We start from the raw sequence: 19,723 nt of genomic DNA on the forward strand, positions 1-19,723 counted from the left end.
GCTTCGCCCCTACCCGAAGAATTGTATGAAAGAAACTCTTCACGCAAACCACTTAGATTAGACAAAATTGCCTTTCTATTCAATGTTTACTCGAGAATCAATGACGTCATATTACTGTGTGCACTCTCCGGCTTGATATTATTTTCTACTATATGACGTCATACTTCGTTTTCTTTTAACTATGCATGTTTTTAATTTGCTTATGTTTTCTCTAGAGCGTTCTTGTCAGACAGATAGATAGATAGATAGATACACAGACAGCGAAACTATTAGTATTGATGATATAATAACTCAGGTACTTGGTAGGATAATAGGCCAAGTACAAAGCTAATGAGAGAAATATAAAACTGTTTGACCCAACAGAAGCGAATATGTATCGTCTTGTACTGTTATTTTTGTTTTTAATTACAAATAAGACTATTTATAATTTTAAACAATATACGCTTGTACAATGAAACATAACTACATGTAACTTTTTATGTGTTTGTGCTTTCACAAACATGAACATCTTTGTTGTCTTTGAAAACAAAATTTCACAAACATGAACATCTTTGTTGTCTTTGAAAACAAAATTTCACAAACATGAACATCTTTGTTGTCTTTGAAAACAAAATTTCACAAACATGAACATCTTTGTTGTCTTTGAAAACCAGGAGAGCTTTGTGTCACGAAGGAAAACTGCACAGACCCAAACGCCAATTGCGTGAACGGCTACTGCGCATGCGGACCCGGATACCGCGTGAAGACGGAAGAAGAGTATTGGATAGACCCCATGGATCCGAACGAGTGCATCGCCCAGGACTACTCTTTGTGTGAGTATCACATCTGTAATTCCCTCGTTGTGTGAGTATCACATCTTTCCACTTTGTGTGAGTATCACATCTGTAGTTCACACTTTGTGTGAGTATCACATCTGTAGTTCACACTTTGTGTGAGTATCACATCTGTAGTTCCCACTGTGTGTGAGTATCACATCTGTAGTTCCCACTGTGTGTGAGTATCACATATGTGGTTCCCTTTGTTGTGAATGTATCACATCTGTATCTAATTTTATTACCTATCTAGGACACGCACGCACACACCTAGACACACATACTCACACAATGAAAGATACACTCAGGTATATCAAAAATGGTGTGCTTTTGTTTCAAACTATAGGAGTCAGGAGAAATTATCTTAAATACTCAACAAATAAATCACGCGATATTTATAAAAGTAGCCATAATCTAGAACACGACAGCCGTCTAAGCCGACATCTGGACATAAATTATCACTTCATAAGCACCACACGAAGGTGGTCCCCACCTCTCCCTACCCCCTCACCCCCCCCCCCCCTCCCCACCAACCGTCCAACACACACACTACACCCTTCCTACTCAGCCATCTTAAAACCATCATCTTTAAAACGGTGTTAAGTGAATAAAAAAAGAACCCACGACAGCTCCTTGCTTGACGGTGACTAGGGGATTTATACCCAGGAATTTATTTCTTTTGATACGGGCAGAGATACATTCCTTCTGTTACTGCTGTCATTAATGTTACAGCTGACTTATTAAATCGTGGGAGATATCTAAAGGTGGACTTCTCTTTAACAGAACTTGTTTAATACAAGGGAAATATGTAGGCCACCGATGACTGAGTGACAAACACACACACACACAAACACACACACATGCTTGCATACATACATCCATATGTATATATATTTACACACACACATATGCGCACACACATATACATATATACATACATATATACATATATATAAAGTATATATATGTTTAATTATATATACGTACATATATACATATTTGCATATAGGTATATGTAAATATATATATATATATATATATATATATATATATATATATATATATATATATATATATATATATATATACATATATATATATACATATATATATATATATATATATATATATATATATATATATATATATATATATATATATATATATATATGTGTATAGGGTGAGTTAACTACATTAGCTTGCTGTAATTTATTAACGAGCTTTTATCTAGCGTGTCATTTACTGAGCTTATAACATTTTGTATCGTTTTCCTGTTTACAATAAGTCAAATTGTAACCGCTCTAGCCAGAAGTAAACACAACACACCAGGACTTTAGACAGTATTTGTAATATTTCAGTGTCATATCCGCACTTTACCCTTATAAAAGTGCGAGCATGTCTGCAGTGACGCCACACTCACACATATGTCCCCGTTACACGGCTGAAGAAATAGATCTACAGGGATTAGCCTAATCCACGCTCGCGTCATATGCCCACACGTCGTAGTGTTAAGTGCCGACAGGGCCAAGCGCATGCGCACAGAATGATAAGTGGGCTGTAGGAGACAGATAGTGTATGTCGAGGCTTAGTACTTTATCCCATGTTACAAAACTTGAAACGCACTAGCAATGTTATATAAGTTTGGATATTCGTGTCTATAGGCCTATGATTTATTTAAATCAAATTTTTTATTGCAATACTTTTGTATTATGGATTAGATATTAATTATTTTTGGGGTGGGGGGGGGAGGGACAGTGTAGCCTAGCGGTAGAGCGTTATACTGCTAACCCGAAATTCTCCAGTTCAAATCCGGGTTTAAATCCGTAGAACGTCCTTGAGTCTATCCAGCTCTGATGGGTACCTAACTCACGTTATGGAAAGTAAAGTTGGCTGGACATAGTGCTGACCACACTATTCCGAACTTACAGAAACAGATGAATTCTACTTCACTTGTTCTATTAACCGTCCGGTTCGAAAAGGGAAATTAGTTTTTATTTCATATTTCGTATTATTGAAACTTATTATTTGTTTCGCAATAATAAAATCCGTATTTCGTGTTTTTATAAAGTTCCTTGTAGAATGAAGTTTGTACGACAAGGTAATGTGTATTTATGTAGCGGTTTAAAATTTAAAACTACCTCCAAAGAATAAATCTTTCTTTGTGGAGTTATATGTAGAGCATTTATGATGTTGGTTTATTAAGGGCGTGTTTACATCAAGTTGATTTATTACTGTAGTTATTATTTAATTTATAATTCTAAACACAACTGCTTTATGTAGGGCTATTTCAGCGGTTCTTAACTTTGTTTTGAGGTACCGAACCCCACCAGTTTCATATGCGCATACGCCGAACCCTTCTTAATAGTTTTATCGTCCGCACTGACAAAATCCTATTGTGAATTATATGAGTCTTGACCTTCGCAGAACCCCTGAGACTGACTCACCGAACCCTTGGGGTTCTGTCCAACCCAAGTTAAGAACTACTATATATTATTAGCAACAGTTTTTAACGTACCTAGGGGTCATTTATTTATGACGTCCACAGAGGGGGGGGGGGGGGAGTCCGAGAAAAATCAACTTTGTGGACGCGTGTGGAGTGGGTGAGGGGAGGGGGTGGTATAGGGGTCTAGAATTTCAAATTTTTGTGGACGTCATAAATGGATGACCTATTACATTATAAAATATTTCCAAAAAAAAAGTCCATGAATGAATGGGCGGACAAGGGCAAGCGGCTTATTAGGGTGGACGGTATTCTAAACATAGGCTTTTTATGAGGGAGGACGGTATTCTAAACATAGGCTTCTTATAAGGGTGGATGGTATTCTAAACATAGGCTTTTTATGAGGGTGGACGGTATTCTAAACATAGGCTTCTTATAAGGGTGGATGGTATTCTAAACATAGGCTTTTTATGAGGGTGGACGGTATTCTAAACATAGGCTTCTTATAAGGGTGGACGGTATTCTAAACATAGGCTTCTTGTAAGGGTGGACGGTATTCTAAACATAGGCTTTTTATGAGGGTGGACGGTATTCTAAACATAGGCTTCTTGTAAGGGTGGACGGTATTCTAAACATAGGCTTCTTATAAGGGTGGACGGTATTCTAAACATAGGCTTCTTGTAAGGGTGGACGGTATTCTAAACATAGGCTTTTTATGAGGGTGGACGGTATTCTAAACACAGGCTTCTTGTAAGGGTGGACGGTATTCTAAACATAGGCTTCTTGTAAGGGTGGACGGTATTCTAAACATAGGCTTCTTGTAAGGGTGGACGGTATTCTAAACATAGGCTTCTTGTAAGGGTGGACGGTATTCTAAACATAGGCTTCTTATAAGGGTGGACGGTATTCTAAACATAGGCTTCTTGTAAGTCGTACTCTCTACAACACATTCTGCTGGGGTGGAGTGGGCTAATGAGGGAGATTTCATTGTAGTTATTATGGCGATTGCCTCCCCCTCCCCCCCCCCCCCCATTAATGTAGACCAACCCTCCATGAAGTTCCCACATTTCATGTATTGAGTCAAGCATCATAATTTATTCATCTGCATTATAATACAATTATAATACAACCTAAATTGAACCCTCACCCGCCACCCATTCCTATAAATTTTCTATAATTGTAATATTTTTTTTTTAATCTGTAGTACACATATAGGCCTGTATATAATACAACGTTACTTTTACTTTAATTCCAACCTGTATATTTTTCCTTCCACCACAGACTACTGCAGTGGAGCATACGTCACTCCTGTGCCACCAAAAGCTCGTGAGTTGTTGTTTTTACTTTCTCGTATATACGAAGTATAGAGAAAGTCTTGTAATCGTGCAAAAAAAAAAAATCGAGATTTTTGCAAATCTCGACGTTTTACACCTCACTGATACGGAAAAACATAATTTTGCAATCTTGTCCGTATGTCTGTGTGTCTGTCTGTGTGTGTGTGTGTGTGTGTGTGTCCGTGTGTAAACACGATAACTTGAGTACCGTTACAGCTAGGTTGATGAAATTTCATATACAAGTATTTTATCAAAATCGTAGATCCGTATCAACTTTTGAGCGATTTCGGATAACCGGAAGTGGTACTTTTTCTACTTTGAATTTTTCAAAAGCCTATAACTTGAGTACTATTTCAGATAGATTGATGAAATTTGATATGTAAGTAAAAGATCTAATTCTCTACCTTCTGTCAAATTTTGAGAAATTTTCGTTGACCCGAAGTACTTATTTACGCTACTTCCGATTTCTCAAAAAACTAATGTAAATTTTAAAAGTACTAATAATATTGCGCACTATTATGCGCTTTTTTATTCGCGTTCACTTGGTGTGCAATTAATTTGTCTACGAGATTTTATTCTATTTTTAAAACTTTAAGTATTTAAAATGGATTAAAAATCATGTCTAAAGCCCGAGTTCCCATCCCCTGTTATTTTATATAGGAATATTCGAGAAAGTTTAGGGGAGATCACTCCCGGTTTATTTTTTAAATATTTTTTAAAATTTATTTTTTAAGTCAATTTTGCCTATCAACTTAATCAGCAACATATTTTATTTCAAAAATACATCTTTTTAGGTTCTTCGTCCATTTTTGAGCAAAATATGCCTACTTAAAGTAAAAAATAATCTTTTTTATTGTGCAAAATGAAAGAAATAACTTTATACTGCCTTACCCCCCCCCCCCCCCCCCCCCCCCCCCACACCGCCCAGTGAAAGCAGACGACAATGAAAATATCAAGCAGAACTTATTATCTCCCCTTAGTTTCAAATCGTTTAAAAAAATAAATTATCTGCCCCTAATAGCCGTCACGTATTCGAACCGGCTCCACTATTGTATAACATTCGGGGTGAACCACAGCTCACCTGACTGGTGGGGATGAGGGTGGTGGCTAAGCTAGGTGGTGTCTCGTATGGTCCCCATGAAGAGAATTATATATAGATAGATTCTCTTCATGGGGACCATATCTATATATAGATAGATAAACATACATTGACGGCAAGTCTTGTTATTTTACCCCAGCAATCCTGGCCGGAGAACCGTGTACCGGACCCAACCAATGCGTGGCGTTTGCATACTGCACGGCCAACATCAGCGGCGTGTGTCTCTGCGACAGCAACCACTACAACGACGCCGGCACGTGCTATGAGCGTGAGTACTGTTGTAACTTTTGTCTTTGAATACTGTCCTCATGTCAGTACTTTTAATAAGGTTAATGTTGTGTAAATAGCCAATAGCCAATTCATTTATCTGACTTTTAAACATTTGTGTTAATAGCCATAACTTATAAAACAGTTGTGTTAATAGCCATAACAGTTATGTCAATGATTGTTGATGTGCTAATAAATATATCCTATCTTTCAAACAGTTATATTAATAGCCAAATACCAATGCATTATTACTTATATAACAATTGTGTTTATAGCCAAATACCAATCCATTTTATTACTTATATAACAATTGTGTTTATAGCCAAATACCAATGCATTTTTATTACTTAGATAACAATTGTGTTTATATCCAAATACCAATACATTTATATTACTTAGATAAAAATTATGCTATTAGCCAAATACCAAAGAATGTATCATACCTTTACTGGCCAAGGTTCATTGAATATTTATCTTAGCTAGAAAATTGTATTCATATCCAACTGTCCTTCAAGCTCCGCTGCCCAAAGTATTAAAACATAAAATGTCAACTGTTCATGACGTCACCCTGGTTTAACCTTTGATCTTTGCAGGGCGCAAGGCCGGCGGTGCCTGTTTCGGTACCGGTCAGTGCGTCATCAACTCGGAGTGTTCCTCCACCATGGGCGGCACCTGCGACTGTAGGTCCGGCTACTACGCCAGCGGAGGGGTGTGTCTGGAAGGTATGTCACGTGACCTTTTGTCAATTCCATTTCTCCTCTTATTTACCAGTAGAGCTTGAAACACTACATCTAGAATTGGGGGTGGGGGGGGGGGTATGGCGTGGCCGAGCAAAAAATTCCAGAAGTCCCGAGTTCGGATCCCCGGGCAGATCATTCCCGTTGGCTGGGGATAGCAACCAAACTATCTACAAGACAAAACTCCGAAATCAAACAACTGCTGCCTTTTAGGTTATTCTTGGATAAACAAAGGATATGAAATCAAATTTTGAAAGAAAAGCAGGCTGAAATCGGAGTCAGCGGGCCATTAGACACCATAATAAGTTGAAACGCCATACTTGACTGTGTTTAAGTATATCCGCTTCAATATTACTATTAAGAAAAAATGATCTAAATAAGTTCTCGAATCTTGTGTAAACCAACACGTGCGTTTATTCATTTAATTTAAATTGTATTATTAGACACAATTTTAGTTTTTGTAACAATGTCTGTCAACTTCTACAAGTACAATATTTACATTTTTAAAAAATATATATGACGCCTCGGCTTTGTGTTTTATTTACCACAACTTTCCATCCATGTTTCTTTAAGTTTGCTTTCGCCAACCTTTACCCAATGTTAGAAAAATTTTACCCGTTCGAATCTGGCAGTCGTTGGAGAAGAAGTAGAGCTCACCTGTTTCTGTGACCTCGTTAGATAAAGAAACACTATGGTCAATTCTACGCCAATCCTATACTTTCCCTAACATGAATCAGGTACCCATCAGAGCTGAGTGGACTCAGCGACACCCTACAGTCTTGTATCAGGGATCAGATCTTAAGACTTTTAAATTAGCAGTCACACGCTTTACCACCCGGCCTTAGTGTCTTCTTTCTTCTTCGTGCTTAATTTTAGTGTTGGAAGGGACTCTCTCCAAAACAATTAAGTATACGTGTCAACTGGTTATGCGCGATTGATTTCAGCCAGCTTTTCTTGTTGGAGTTGCTTCCAATAAAAAAAAACTACAAGGCAGCAGTTCTTTGATTTTGGAGTTGTCTCTCCTAGAAGAGTGGCTGTTCCCAGCTAACGAGTCTCATCTACCCGAGGGTTCGAACTCGAGACTTTTCAGTTTAGCAACCATGAGCTTTACCGACACGACCACGACTTAATGAATTTCATGATATTTCCTTCAACTTCAACATTCCCACCAAATATTTCATTATGCCTTCTGTCCCCCCCCCCCCTCCAGCCATCTGGCCACAGTTCGCCTGTACCGACTACGGTCAGTGTGTGGACAACGCTGAGTGCGCCGTGGGAGCCTCCGGTGTGTGCGAGTGTTTTGAAGGTTTCTTCCCCAACGTCACCGTCTGCTTGCCAGGTAAGCTGGTTGGTGCTGTAGAACTTTCTGGCAACTCGTTGGTTTGGTCTAGTAGTTCTATCGATATACATAACGATTCACAGTTGTAATTTTCTGACGGCATTACGTCTAGCTAATGCTATAGACATTTGAAAGAAAAAGTATTTTCTTAAAGACAAACAGCTTTCTTTATACTGCAGACCTCTTTACAAAATATTCTATATTAAAATAATTTAAATTATTGACTTGACTTTGTTCTTGAATGTATTACGTGGATTACAATTATTTACAACAATCTTTCTATCAACAAGTTAATGTATGTGTAATGTTTAGACCTCTTCACTTAAGATAAACTTGGTAGTTATGTATACGTTTCTATCAAGGGCTAGTTCTTATGCCTGAGTTATCTCTCTTCATACCCTTTGTTAATGTGGCGATTTCTCCGTTCACAAATTATTTAAAAACTAGCATCCAATAACAGAGGAACAATCCTAATGAATGTTTTGTTTTTCCAGCTATCCCAGCCGGCAAGTCTTGTTCAGCTCCTGGCCAATGTGTGGCCAACGCCGAGTGCATGAGCAATACGTGTGTTTGTGATAAGGGCTTCTACAACTTCAAGTAAGGCGGGGTTAGTGTAGGCGGGGCTAGTGTAGGCGGAGTTAGTTTAGGCGGGGTTAGTTTAGGCGGGGTTAGTGTAGGGCGTGTCTAGTTTAGGACGTTTCATGTTATTGTCTAGTGTGGTCGTGTTTAGTGTAGGGAGTGTATATTGTCTAGTGTAGGGCGTGTCTAGTGTAGGGCGTGTCTAGTTAAAGCATGTCTAATGTAGGAAGTGTCTAGTGTAGGGCGTATCTAGTGTAGGGCGTGTCTAGTGTAGGGCGTGTCAAATATGGGGAGTATCAAGTGTAGGGTGTGTCTTTTGTAGGGCGTGTCTAGTGTAGGGCGTGTCTAGTGTAGGGCGTGTCTAGTGTAGGGCGTGTCTAGTTAAAGCATGTCTAATGTAGGACGTGTCTAGTGTAGGGCGTATCTAGTGTAGGGCCTGTCCAGTGTAGGGCGTATCTAGTGTAGGGCCTGTCTAGTGTAGGGAGTGTCTAGTGTAAGGCGTGTCTAGTGTAGGGCGTGTCAAGTGTAGGGCGTGTCTAGTGTAGGGCGTGTCTAGTGTAGGGCGTGTCTAGTGTAGAGCGTGTCTAGTGTAGGGCGTTTCTAGTGTAGGGAGTTTCTATTAAAGGGCGTGTCTAGTGTAGGGCGTGTCTAGTGTAAGGAGTGTCTAGTGTAGGGCGCCTCTAATGTACCTGATATGCCTACAGCGGTGTGTGCCGTGTGGCCAAGAGAGTCGGTGAAGCGTGTCGGAGCACAGTGGAGTGTGTCCAGCACTCCCAGTGCTCCAGAGCGGCCAACTACAAGTGTGCGTGTGACGCACAGTACTACCCATTGAGTGGTGAGTTAACCCTTTTAGTGCGGCGCCTTGAATGGTGAGTTAACCCTTTTAGTACGGCGCCTTGAATGGTGATTTAACCCTATTAGTACTACGTCCTGAATGGTGAGTTAACCCTTTTAGTACGGCGCCTTGAATGGTGAGTTAACCCTTTTAGTACGACGTCTTGAATGGTGAGTTAACCCTTTTAGTACGGCGCCTTGAATGGTGATTTAACCCTATTAGTACTACGTCTTGAATGGTGAGTTAACCCTTTTAGTACGGCGCCTTGAATGGTGAGTTAACCCTTTTAGTACGACGTCTTGAATGGTGATTTAACCCTATTAGTACTACGTCTTGAATGGTGAGTTAACCCTTTTAGTACGGCGCCTTGAATGATGAGTTAACCCTTTTAGTACGACGTCTTGAATTGTGAGTTAACCCTTTTAGTACGGCGCCTTGAATGGTGATTTAACCCTTTTAGTACGACGTCTTGAATGGTGAGTAAACCCTGGTATAAGTTTCCGATTAGTGAGTGAACCCTACTACTACGTTCTCAATGATGAAAGAACTTTACTACTACACTTTAGTGTTTCTTCCAGACTTTTTTCTCTGGGGGGAGGGGGGGGGCACTTAAAATTTTTGGGAGTTGGGAGGGCGGAAAATGTTAAAGTAGACTTTCTTCTGCCTGAAAGAAACACTGCACGAGTCTCTGACGTCATTGATCAACTTCCAGGATTCTGCGAGAAGAAGATACCCCCGGAGAAGCCGTGCCCGTTTAAAGGCGCGTGTGTGCAGTACGCTGAGTGCGATGCGGCGAAGGACGGCACGTGCAAATGCAACGCTGGATTTTTTCCTGTAGGTCCAAACTAAACTTTTTCCTTAATGTTACGAACTTTTTTGTTGTAGATTCTTTGTTGTAGATTTCAACAGTTTCCATTTGTAGGGTACCTGCTCCCGAGTTCCCCGTACCCAGTGTATCTTTCAGCCTTTTTTTTATCCGGGTGGGGGGGGGGGGGCGGAGACAACATTTTCCAGGGGGGTGGGGGGGGGGGGTGGACAACATTTTCCAGGGGTGGGGGTGGGGGTGGACACTGGTAAAAGTATATGTTTTCTATATAAATTCAATTTCATTTGGAGCAGTAATAAAGCTAACAGTCGTGTTAAAGCTACTTGTTCTATTTAGGGAAACAATTCAACTGCTATGTAACTGTAATTAAATATGTTAATGAGATTAAACTCTGATTAACACGATGGAGAACTGCAATGATTAATAGCGATCTAGAACAATGTAGATATGTAGACGTAATTGTACTAATGAATTTGCTAGGCCCCTCACTAGCTCAGCCAATATGTACCACGTTAAGCAAGATATAATACGGGTTACTTTAGAGCGTATCACATCTACTAAGGTCACTGACCCAGACTTTATTCAAGCGTGCAATACACATCACTAACCTTGACTTTGCACTGGGCCTATTAGATGATAGAGGTCATTGACCCCCTAACATGTTGCAAGCATGCGACGTATGCAAAGCAGGTTGTTGACCTGGACTTTATTTGTTTGTACTGGACCTAATATGAGACACAGGTCATTGACCCCGACATGTCCTAGGTATACAGACAGGCCATTGACCCCGACATGCCCTGAGAATAAGGGCAGATCATTGACCCCGAAATGTCCTATAAATACGGACAAGTCATTGACCCCGACATGTCCTATATACACGGGCAGGTCATTGACCCCGACTATATCCCCAGGTGCGGGAACAGTGTAAGACGGAGATCGATGCCGGACTGCCGTGTCCTAAACTGGGCACGTGCGTGGCCAACGCAGAGTGCACGGACAGCTCAGGAGGGACGTGCAACTGCACCAAAGGATATTTCAACGGTAAGTCCAGCTTAACCAAGCATTAAGTAATCATGTTATATTTCATACACAAAAACAGGACATACATACTTTATCTGTCATAATTACACTCACGCTTAAAAAGATTCTTTTTGTTTTTAATGTCAAGCAAAAAATAAATTTAGCATTTTATTTAGTACCCGTCAATAATCAACAATCCTACTGTTAGTATTGATAGTAACAATAACGGAACCACAATACTAACTTTAACCCGTAGCGAGAGGAGGGGGAGGGGGGGGGGCAGTAGGGGTTACATATGTCCCCGGGCAACGACCGCAGGGGGCGCCAAAATGGGTTGGAAAAAAAAATTAAAAGCTCACTTTAACTGGAGTTTTGCATTATAAAATAAAAATAAATATATGGGAGGGGGTGCCAAATTGAAAGTTTGATCCCGGGCGCTGGGAATAGTCTCTACGCCTCTGCTCTAACCCAAACTCTGAGGGTTAAATATTTAGTTATAAGTAATCCAAACTGTACTGTCTACGTCGTAACAATCATCACACATCAATCCTTTTAATATTAGTTACACCTCATCAGAGTTCTCTACCCTGTGGGTACGTTTAACCCATAAGTGCCATGTACTCTCTAGACAACGGCGTGTGTAAGGCTCAGATCCCCGTGGGTCAGCAGTGTACCGGAAGTGGTCAGTGTGTGGTCAACGCCGAGTGCCAGACGCCGTTCGGTGGACTGTGCACGTGCAATGAGCAGTACTACGCGGCTGGTCCTAACAACGGCCAGTGCTTTCCTTACAAGAAACCTGGGCAGGTGTGCTTGCCTGACGACAGGTAAGGCGGCTTCAGACATGTTGTAAGACAGGCAGGGGGGTCTTCTGTAGGTGTCTCAAGACGGGGTGTCTTATGTAGGTGTGTCTCAAAGCATAAGTGTTTTATGTAGGGGTGTCTCAAGATAGGGGGTATCTTATGTAGGCGTCTCAACACAGGCAGGGTGTCTTATGTAGATGTGTCTCAAGATAGGGGTTGTCCTTTGTAGATGTGTCTTATGTAGATGTGTCTCAAGACAGGACAGTTGGGTTTCTTTAACGTAACTGAACGTTTTTGGTATTTCTAAAATAAAATGTTTCTCGTTAAATCCGTCCCCTAGTTATGCCTTTGTGTACATCAGGGGTCTCCAAACTACGGCCCGCGGGCCGGATGCGGCCCGCGAGGTCCTCTCATCCGCCCCGCGGCGATCTTTTTGTCCACAGAATAAATGTTTGTTAGAGGTGGCTGAGGAACTTTGCATAGAAATTTCAAAACAATTTGAAAATGTAGCTTTGGGTGCAAATAAAATTGCCCACCGTGTTGCAGACATTGATGAAAACATCGTGACTGAAATAGCGAAAAATGCAAGCGAGTTTCGATATTTTTCAATTGCAATGGATGAGTCGCCGGACAGCTGTTCCACCTCTAAACTTCTTGTATTCATTAGAGGTGTGGATGAAGACATAAACATAACACAATAGCTGGCTTCCCTACATAGAATTATGACACTGTTACCGGAGAGGATATCCAACCAGATACAAACACAGAATCGCAAGATTTACCATATTTCACAGCAGTAAGATGGCTAATTTGCGACAAAGTTCTGAGCAGAGTATTTATGTTAAGAAAGGAAATAGGTGACTTCTTGTAGTAAAGGCAAGCCACAGCCATTAATGTCTGATGAAGATTAAGTATAGAAATTGATCTCTGCTGCAGACATAACTAGTCATTAAAATTTTTTGAACATAAAACTACAAGAGAGGGAAATCTAGTTTCTGATCTATACGTTCACCTAAAGGCCTTCAGATCCAAACTTGCCTTGCTTTTGTAACAAGTACAACAACTTGACCCACTCTCAGCAGTGCAAGGTCTTTACGGCTGAACCAACCACTGAGTTCACCACGTCATTTGCATGCGAGATCATCAAAGACCTCCAGCTGCAGTTTCATTAGCGGTTTTCTGACTTGGATTCAAATGCAGAAGAAGTGAGACAATTTCAAAACCCATTTGAAGCTAATGTGGCCAGTTACAAAGATGAACAGCAGCTGGACGTCATTGAATTGCAAGAAAATGACCTCCTTAGAGACCCGTTCAAAGAAGGGCAGGTGGTTTTTTATAAGTTTTTGCAGAAGGAAGACTTTCCTAATATTAAAACTTTTGCATCAAAGTAAGTTTCAAATTTTGGAACAACATACCTGTATGAACAAAAATTTTCAAGAATGAAATACGTGAAGAATAATTTAAGAGCAAACTTGGACCTCGAGTGTTGTTGTCCCCCGACAGTGTTTCTTTCAGACTTTTTTCTTCGGGGGAGGGAGACACTTGAAATTTGTATATATTTTTATATAAATTATATTTCGTTTTGGGGGGGGGGGGGGGGGAGGCGGGGTTAGAAGTTCTTCAGGGTGGGGGGCACCACCCCGAAGAGATGACTTGAAGAAACTCTGGCCCCCGAACTGATATTTGATAGTTAATGCGGCCCTCGGGCTGAAAAGTTTGGAGACCCCTGTACAGTGTATATCATGTCTAGGATGAGAAATTCATCGCTTGTCCTAAATTTTTAGTTTAGTTTTCAGTGTCAGCTGTTTGTGTTTCAATCAGTCAGTCTTACAAGAAAATAAAAACATCTAGAAGTAAATAAGTCCAGGTTAATTTTAAATTATCTATCAGGGTTACCAGAATTAAATAAACAATATTCTGTTTTTTAACCCTTCATGTGTCGCTATCCCATAATTCCAGATACATCTTAACTATCACAATCAAATAAACCATGTTCTGTTGTTTATGTTTAGCACGTCATGTGTCGCTATCCCATAATTCCAGGTGCATCTTAACAATCGAAATAAGATTAACAATGTTCTGATTTTTTTTAGAAAGTCATATGTCACCATCCCATAATTCAAGGTGCATCTTAACTATCACAATTGAAAATACAATGCTCTGTTTTTTAACGCTTGACGTGTCGCTATCCCATAATTCCAGGTGCATCTTAACTATCAGAATTAAACATACAATGCTCTATTTTTTAGCACGTCATGTGTCACTATCCCATAATTCCAGGTGCATCAAGAACTCCTACTGCGATGATGCGGTCAAGGGCAACTGTGAGTGCGGCGTCGCCTACTACGCCACGCCCGAGAAATGCGAGCCCAGGATCAAACCCAACAAGTACGTCAGGGGCGTGTCAACATGGGGTGGGGGTGTGGCGTTTTCTGTGGTGGGGGGGGGGGGACCGTGATGGGTGTTCTCAACACCTACATGCTGTAAATCATAAGGGATGTAGGGGCGGAATATTTTCCATTGCCCCTTCCTCCCCTCAAATTGTTATAGCCCTTGGTTTTCCCTTTTTAAAATTTCTCTATAGATCTAATTCTAAAGTTTAACCGTCTTTTTATACTGGTATCTTAATACTTTATCATGGTACAGTAGGCTTTTCTACACTAAGAGAAAAATCACATTGACTAAAATTCGCTTACTTTTCGCTTATGTTTTGGTGAAAGTTTGATAAAGTAAAAAGATATCGCACGTGAAAGACTTAAAACCAAAGAGTCATCTACTCATCTACTAACACAAAAAACATTCACAACATACTTTTAAGATGATATAGATCGTACTTTATGCTTGATTATATACTTTTTCAATCATTCATTAAAACATTACCAGACCAAACATTTGAAATATTAACAAGTTAAAACTTTCACCTACTGGTGTACAGTTCTGAAATGTTTTGTTATTTTAAGCAACGTGTCCTTGATATATCATTTTCAAAGATTTTACAGGAGAAATATAGACAGCAGCTGCGAGTTTTAAAAAATTTCTTGCGAAATAGTTACAAGCCAGATATGAGTTTTAGTTGAAAACCATATACAATATCAAACAACATTCAAAAAGTAAAAACCGTATTATTAGAAATTTTACATTGTAGTGTTTTGTTTATCCTAAACACAACACACAAAATAACACGTAGTTTATACATAAATTAATGATACTATAAATTTTGGGTAAACAACTTTTGTTTACTTCGAATTTGATAAATATTTTAAGTAGACCCTATCTTATAAAGCACGTTAAAAGAGTATTTAGTCATCAAAATTATTTTTAGAACTCAAAGGGAAGCAACCAAATTTAATTCTATAAAAATCAAATTAAAAAAAAAATATTTGTTATTGTTTTGTCACGTTAAATAATAAAATAGTTCATTTGTTTACACACATTGTTATCACTAATGTAATTAAGTTGTTTATTTAGGCCTATGTCATTTTTTTAATTAATAAAATAATCAATTTTGTTTCTATATTTTACCCAATAAAAATTATTTATTGTTTGACAACTGCAACAGAACCTGTCCGGGTATAGACACGTGCATCAAGAACGCCGAGTGCACCAACGGTGTGTGTGAGTGCACCGACGGCTACGTGGCGTGGGAGGAGAAGTGCCAGGTTCGGATCCCGGTGCCGAAGGCGTGCGTGGCTGAAGGTCTCTGTGTAGTCAACGCCGAGTGCAGCGGCGGCACCTGCTCCTGTCTGGCAGGTAAACATATGTATAAGAAAACAATTAATTGTGACATATTAATTTATTATCAATTGCATACACTTTATAAGTAGACATGAAAATCAAATTTTACTTGCCTCCTTCGTCTCAAAAGTTTGTACTAATTCCTTCAACTCCAGTTTGCAAGCGTAATCACATTTTATTGAAATTGTTGCTAAGTCTACGAGTCTACTTTGCACTATCCCCCCCCCCTCTCTCGTGAGAAAACTAGTCCTCGACATTGCTTCGTTGAGGAGGAGATACGACTTAAAGCTGCGGTAAAGCTGCGGACACACATCCATTCATTCATCCATCCATCCATCCAGAAATGACGAGTTAATAATCGCAATTGTCCGTATGGAAATTGCGCTAAAAAGAGTCGGGGAAAAAAAATACTGGAAAAAAAGCATAGTTCTTATAGTGTTGGGCTCTCTGCAGACCTCCCACGTTCAAGAACGAAACTTACCTGTTTTAGGTTTTGACTCTCTTTATTTATAATTGGCGCAGTCGGTTATTCTAAGGCTTTTGGAGTAGTTGAGTTGGGGGATGTGGAACCCTGCTCCAACTTTCTCATTTGTTTTTGAGCCGTCCGTATAGATGGCTATGTTATTTTCTGTCAGCCTTTCTATAATCTATGTAGCCTCAATACAGGCCATCACCGGGTCCTCTTTTTACTTTCTCGTATTACGTAGTATAGAGAAAGTATTGTAATCGTGCAAAAAAAAAATCGAGATTTTTACAATTCTCGACGTTTTACACCTCACTGATACGGAAAAACATAATTTTGCAATCTTGTCCGTATGTCTATGTGTGTGTGTGTGTGTGTGTGTGTGTGTGTGTGTCTGTGTGTCTGTGTGTAAACACGATAACTTGAGTACCGTTACAGCTAGGTTGATGAAATTTCATATATAAGTATTATATCAAAATCGTAGATCCGTATCAACTTTAGAGCGATTTCCGACAACCGGAAGTGGTACTTTTTCTACTTTGAATTTTTCAAAAGCCTATAACTTGAGTACTATTTCAGATAGATAAATGAAATTTCACATGTAAGTGTAAATTTTGAGTAATTTCCGTTGACCGGAAGTAGTAATTTACGCTACTTCCGATTTCTCAAAAAACTAATGTAAATTTTTAAAGTACTAATAATATTGCGCACTATTATGCACATTTTGTTTCGGCGTTTGTTTGGTGCGCAATGTTTTTTTCTATGAGATTCTATTCTATTTTTAAAAGTTTAAGTAATTAAAAATCATGTCTACATTCCAAGTTATATAAGAATATTCGAGAAAGTTTAGGGGAGATCACTCCCGGTTTATTTATTGATCTGTTCGTGCAGGTCGGTGCATACTGTTGTAGGTGTCAGTTCCCGGGGGGGGGGGGGGGGACTATGGGTTTGTAGATGGCTAAGTGTTGATCCGCGATTGAAATTGTAAAATGTCTGTAGTGTGTGATTATGTAACGATTTTTTTGTTTTTGAAAAATTAAAGTTTATAAATGTTATAGATTCCAGCCTACAATTGGTACATATGAATCCTTTAGGAGAGGGCGAAAAATATGAAAAAGACACATAATTAATTAGATGATTAATTTGCGACTAAGACGATTTTAGGCGCATTTGTTGCACTATCTCATACTGTATGTCTACTAACATTAAGTATTGCAATCTACAACGGCTAATGATGTGTTTGTTTTCAACTTGATAATGCTAAAAAAAAACTATTGAACTATTTTGTTTAGAACTTCTGCTCTATATAATTTTTACAATAGCAGATAATAACTTAAAGTTGTATTTATAAGTAAGCTGTCAACCTAAGGTGCAGGAATTTGAAATGAATGTAAAGTTAAGCAATGAATTATCTCCCATTTGGAAATTCAAATACCAAAATTTTATTCAAGGGAAATAACTTGCACAAGAGTAGCTAAATTAACCTAGTGTAACTAAGACATTCTTGAAAAAAAGCAATAAAATGATCTAAATTTTATTACGTAATAATTATAATAAATATTTTATATTATTTATGTCGCCATGTCAAAATATATATTTTACTAATTGACTACTCAACTGTAGGTTTCGTTTGAAAGTCTAAATACGCTAGCTTTATTATAACTTACTTCTAGTCAATTATGATGAAATACGTTTAAAATACGTTTACACCTTCTTGCCTTTGATACATTTATTATACAATTTTGGATCCCCTAAATAAAGCGACGCCTTTCAAAAAAATTCATATACGGCTAACGGTTAACTTTTTAAGACATTGCTGTAATTATCGATTAAATAAAAAAAAATTATTACGTGAAAAAAACAAAGTTTACGGTTAGTTATAAATTCTAGTCTATATATTATAATATATTCATACTTTTAGAGTGGTAATTTAGATTTAGAGTCCTAAAAAACTAAAGATTTTTAAGCTAGAGAACGCCTACTTTTACTTGTAGTGTTTTCAAATAAAAAATACGACACATTAAAACTTCGATACTTTATACCTACGAAACCATATCAGCAACAGCCTCCCGCCGTTACTTTCAAATCTAAAAGATTAATCAAAACTTACCAAACAAGCACAATACTTTGAACATCCTGTCATTACAAAACTCTGTACAGCAGGACAGATTTCTAATTCAAAGTAAGAGAAAACGAGACTTACAAGCCCTATTGCACGTGTTTTTGGAACGCCCCGTCATGCGCTTAAAAAATAACGGTTAAAAAATATTTCTTACGTTGTAAATACTTTGCAATTGTTTAATTTTTGTTGTAAAATTAGTCTGGGGGCGCGGGTGGGGGGGGGGGGGGGGCTTGTATATCAACATCGTTCAAAAACCAGTAAGTAAAATTGTATCGTATCGATTATATTGCCGGCATCAATCAGGATCATGTTTAGAGACAGGGTAAGAGTTAGAGTTTAGTGTGAGGGGGGTATGGTTCGGATTATGGTTAGGCTTATGCTATGGCCAGGTTGGGGCTTGTTGGCGTTTGTGTAAATACCCAGTTGGCCTTCTCGCCTTTAAATAGTGTGTAACTTGACCATTTGTCCATCAGGCTACTACGTCAAGGCAGGGAACTGCTTGCCTCTGGTCAACTCCACCCAGCCTTGCCACGACGGGGCTGGAACCTGCGTCGCCCACGCCGAGTGTGTGGGCGGGAGGTGCGTCTGTGACTCCGGCTACTACCCCAAGAGCGGCGGCTGCTTCCCTCTGATCGTCCCCTCACAGCCCTGCGACGCCATCGGCCAGTGCGTCACCAACGCGGAGTGCCAGAACGGGGAATGCAAGTGTAACGATGGTTACTACGCTAAAAATAACTCCTGCCCGGCTCTAGTGCCGTCAACGAAACCCTGCGATGCCGTGGATGTTTGCGTGCGTAACGCCCAATGCCAAGCTGGGGCGTGTGTCTGTGATCAAGGCTACTTCCCCAAAAACGGCGCCTGCAATAAACTCATCGACCCCACCAAACTGTGCGACGGTGCGGGGCAGTGCATCGCCAACGCGGAGTGCGTAGAGACGGTGTGCACGTGCAATGCGGATTATTTCGTCAAGAATGAGTTCTGTGAGGTGCGGTCCAACGCGAGCGCGCCCTGCCAGAACTTCCCCGGGGAGTGCGTCAACCACGCCAGGTGTGTGGCAGGTAAATGCACCTGTGACGTCAACTTCTACGCTAAAGATGGCGCCTGCAGGTAAGTTCTTGAGTTCATCTAATTAAAAAAAAACTACCAAACCCGTATTTGCCTATTAGACCTAACTACAAAATAAAAAAATCAAAGATACGTAAAGTTTAATCTCAAACCTCCCCGTAGCCTTGCCCTAAATTTAATATCTGATAGAAACACTATACGAAATGTACGAAATATTGTTTGACTACTATTAAAAATCAAATAAACTATA

The 19,723-nt window shown here is 39.5% G+C and overlaps 1 protein-coding gene across 1 annotated transcript in view; it reads left to right on the top strand.

The window, feature by feature from the left end:
- The window catches only part of LOC131953732 (uncharacterized), a 73,764-nt gene that overhangs the window by 11,702 nt on the left and 42,339 nt on the right, over positions 1–19,723 (top strand). The window contains exons 5-17 of the mRNA XM_059317065.1: positions 654–812; positions 4,534–4,578; positions 5,825–5,953; positions 6,546–6,674; positions 7,900–8,028; positions 8,523–8,625; positions 9,312–9,442; positions 10,155–10,276; positions 11,180–11,309; positions 11,917–12,112; positions 14,369–14,476; positions 15,648–15,838; positions 18,882–19,515. Coding sequence (XP_059173048.1) covers positions 654–812; positions 4,534–4,578; positions 5,825–5,953; positions 6,546–6,674; positions 7,900–8,028; positions 8,523–8,625; positions 9,312–9,442; positions 10,155–10,276; positions 11,180–11,309; positions 11,917–12,112; positions 14,369–14,476; positions 15,648–15,838; positions 18,882–19,515 — 2,206 coding nt within the window. The remainder of the gene's footprint in view (positions 1–653; positions 813–4,533; positions 4,579–5,824; positions 5,954–6,545; positions 6,675–7,899; positions 8,029–8,522; positions 8,626–9,311; positions 9,443–10,154; positions 10,277–11,179; positions 11,310–11,916; positions 12,113–14,368; positions 14,477–15,647; positions 15,839–18,881; positions 19,516–19,723) is intronic.

This window comes from Physella acuta, unplaced genomic scaffold (genome assembly GCF_028476545.2).
Source record: "Physella acuta isolate Inbredline_101_S28 unplaced genomic scaffold, ASM2847654v3 ptg000943l, whole genome shotgun sequence".
Classification (NCBI taxonomy): Eukaryota; Metazoa; Mollusca; class Gastropoda; family Physidae; genus Physella; species Physella acuta.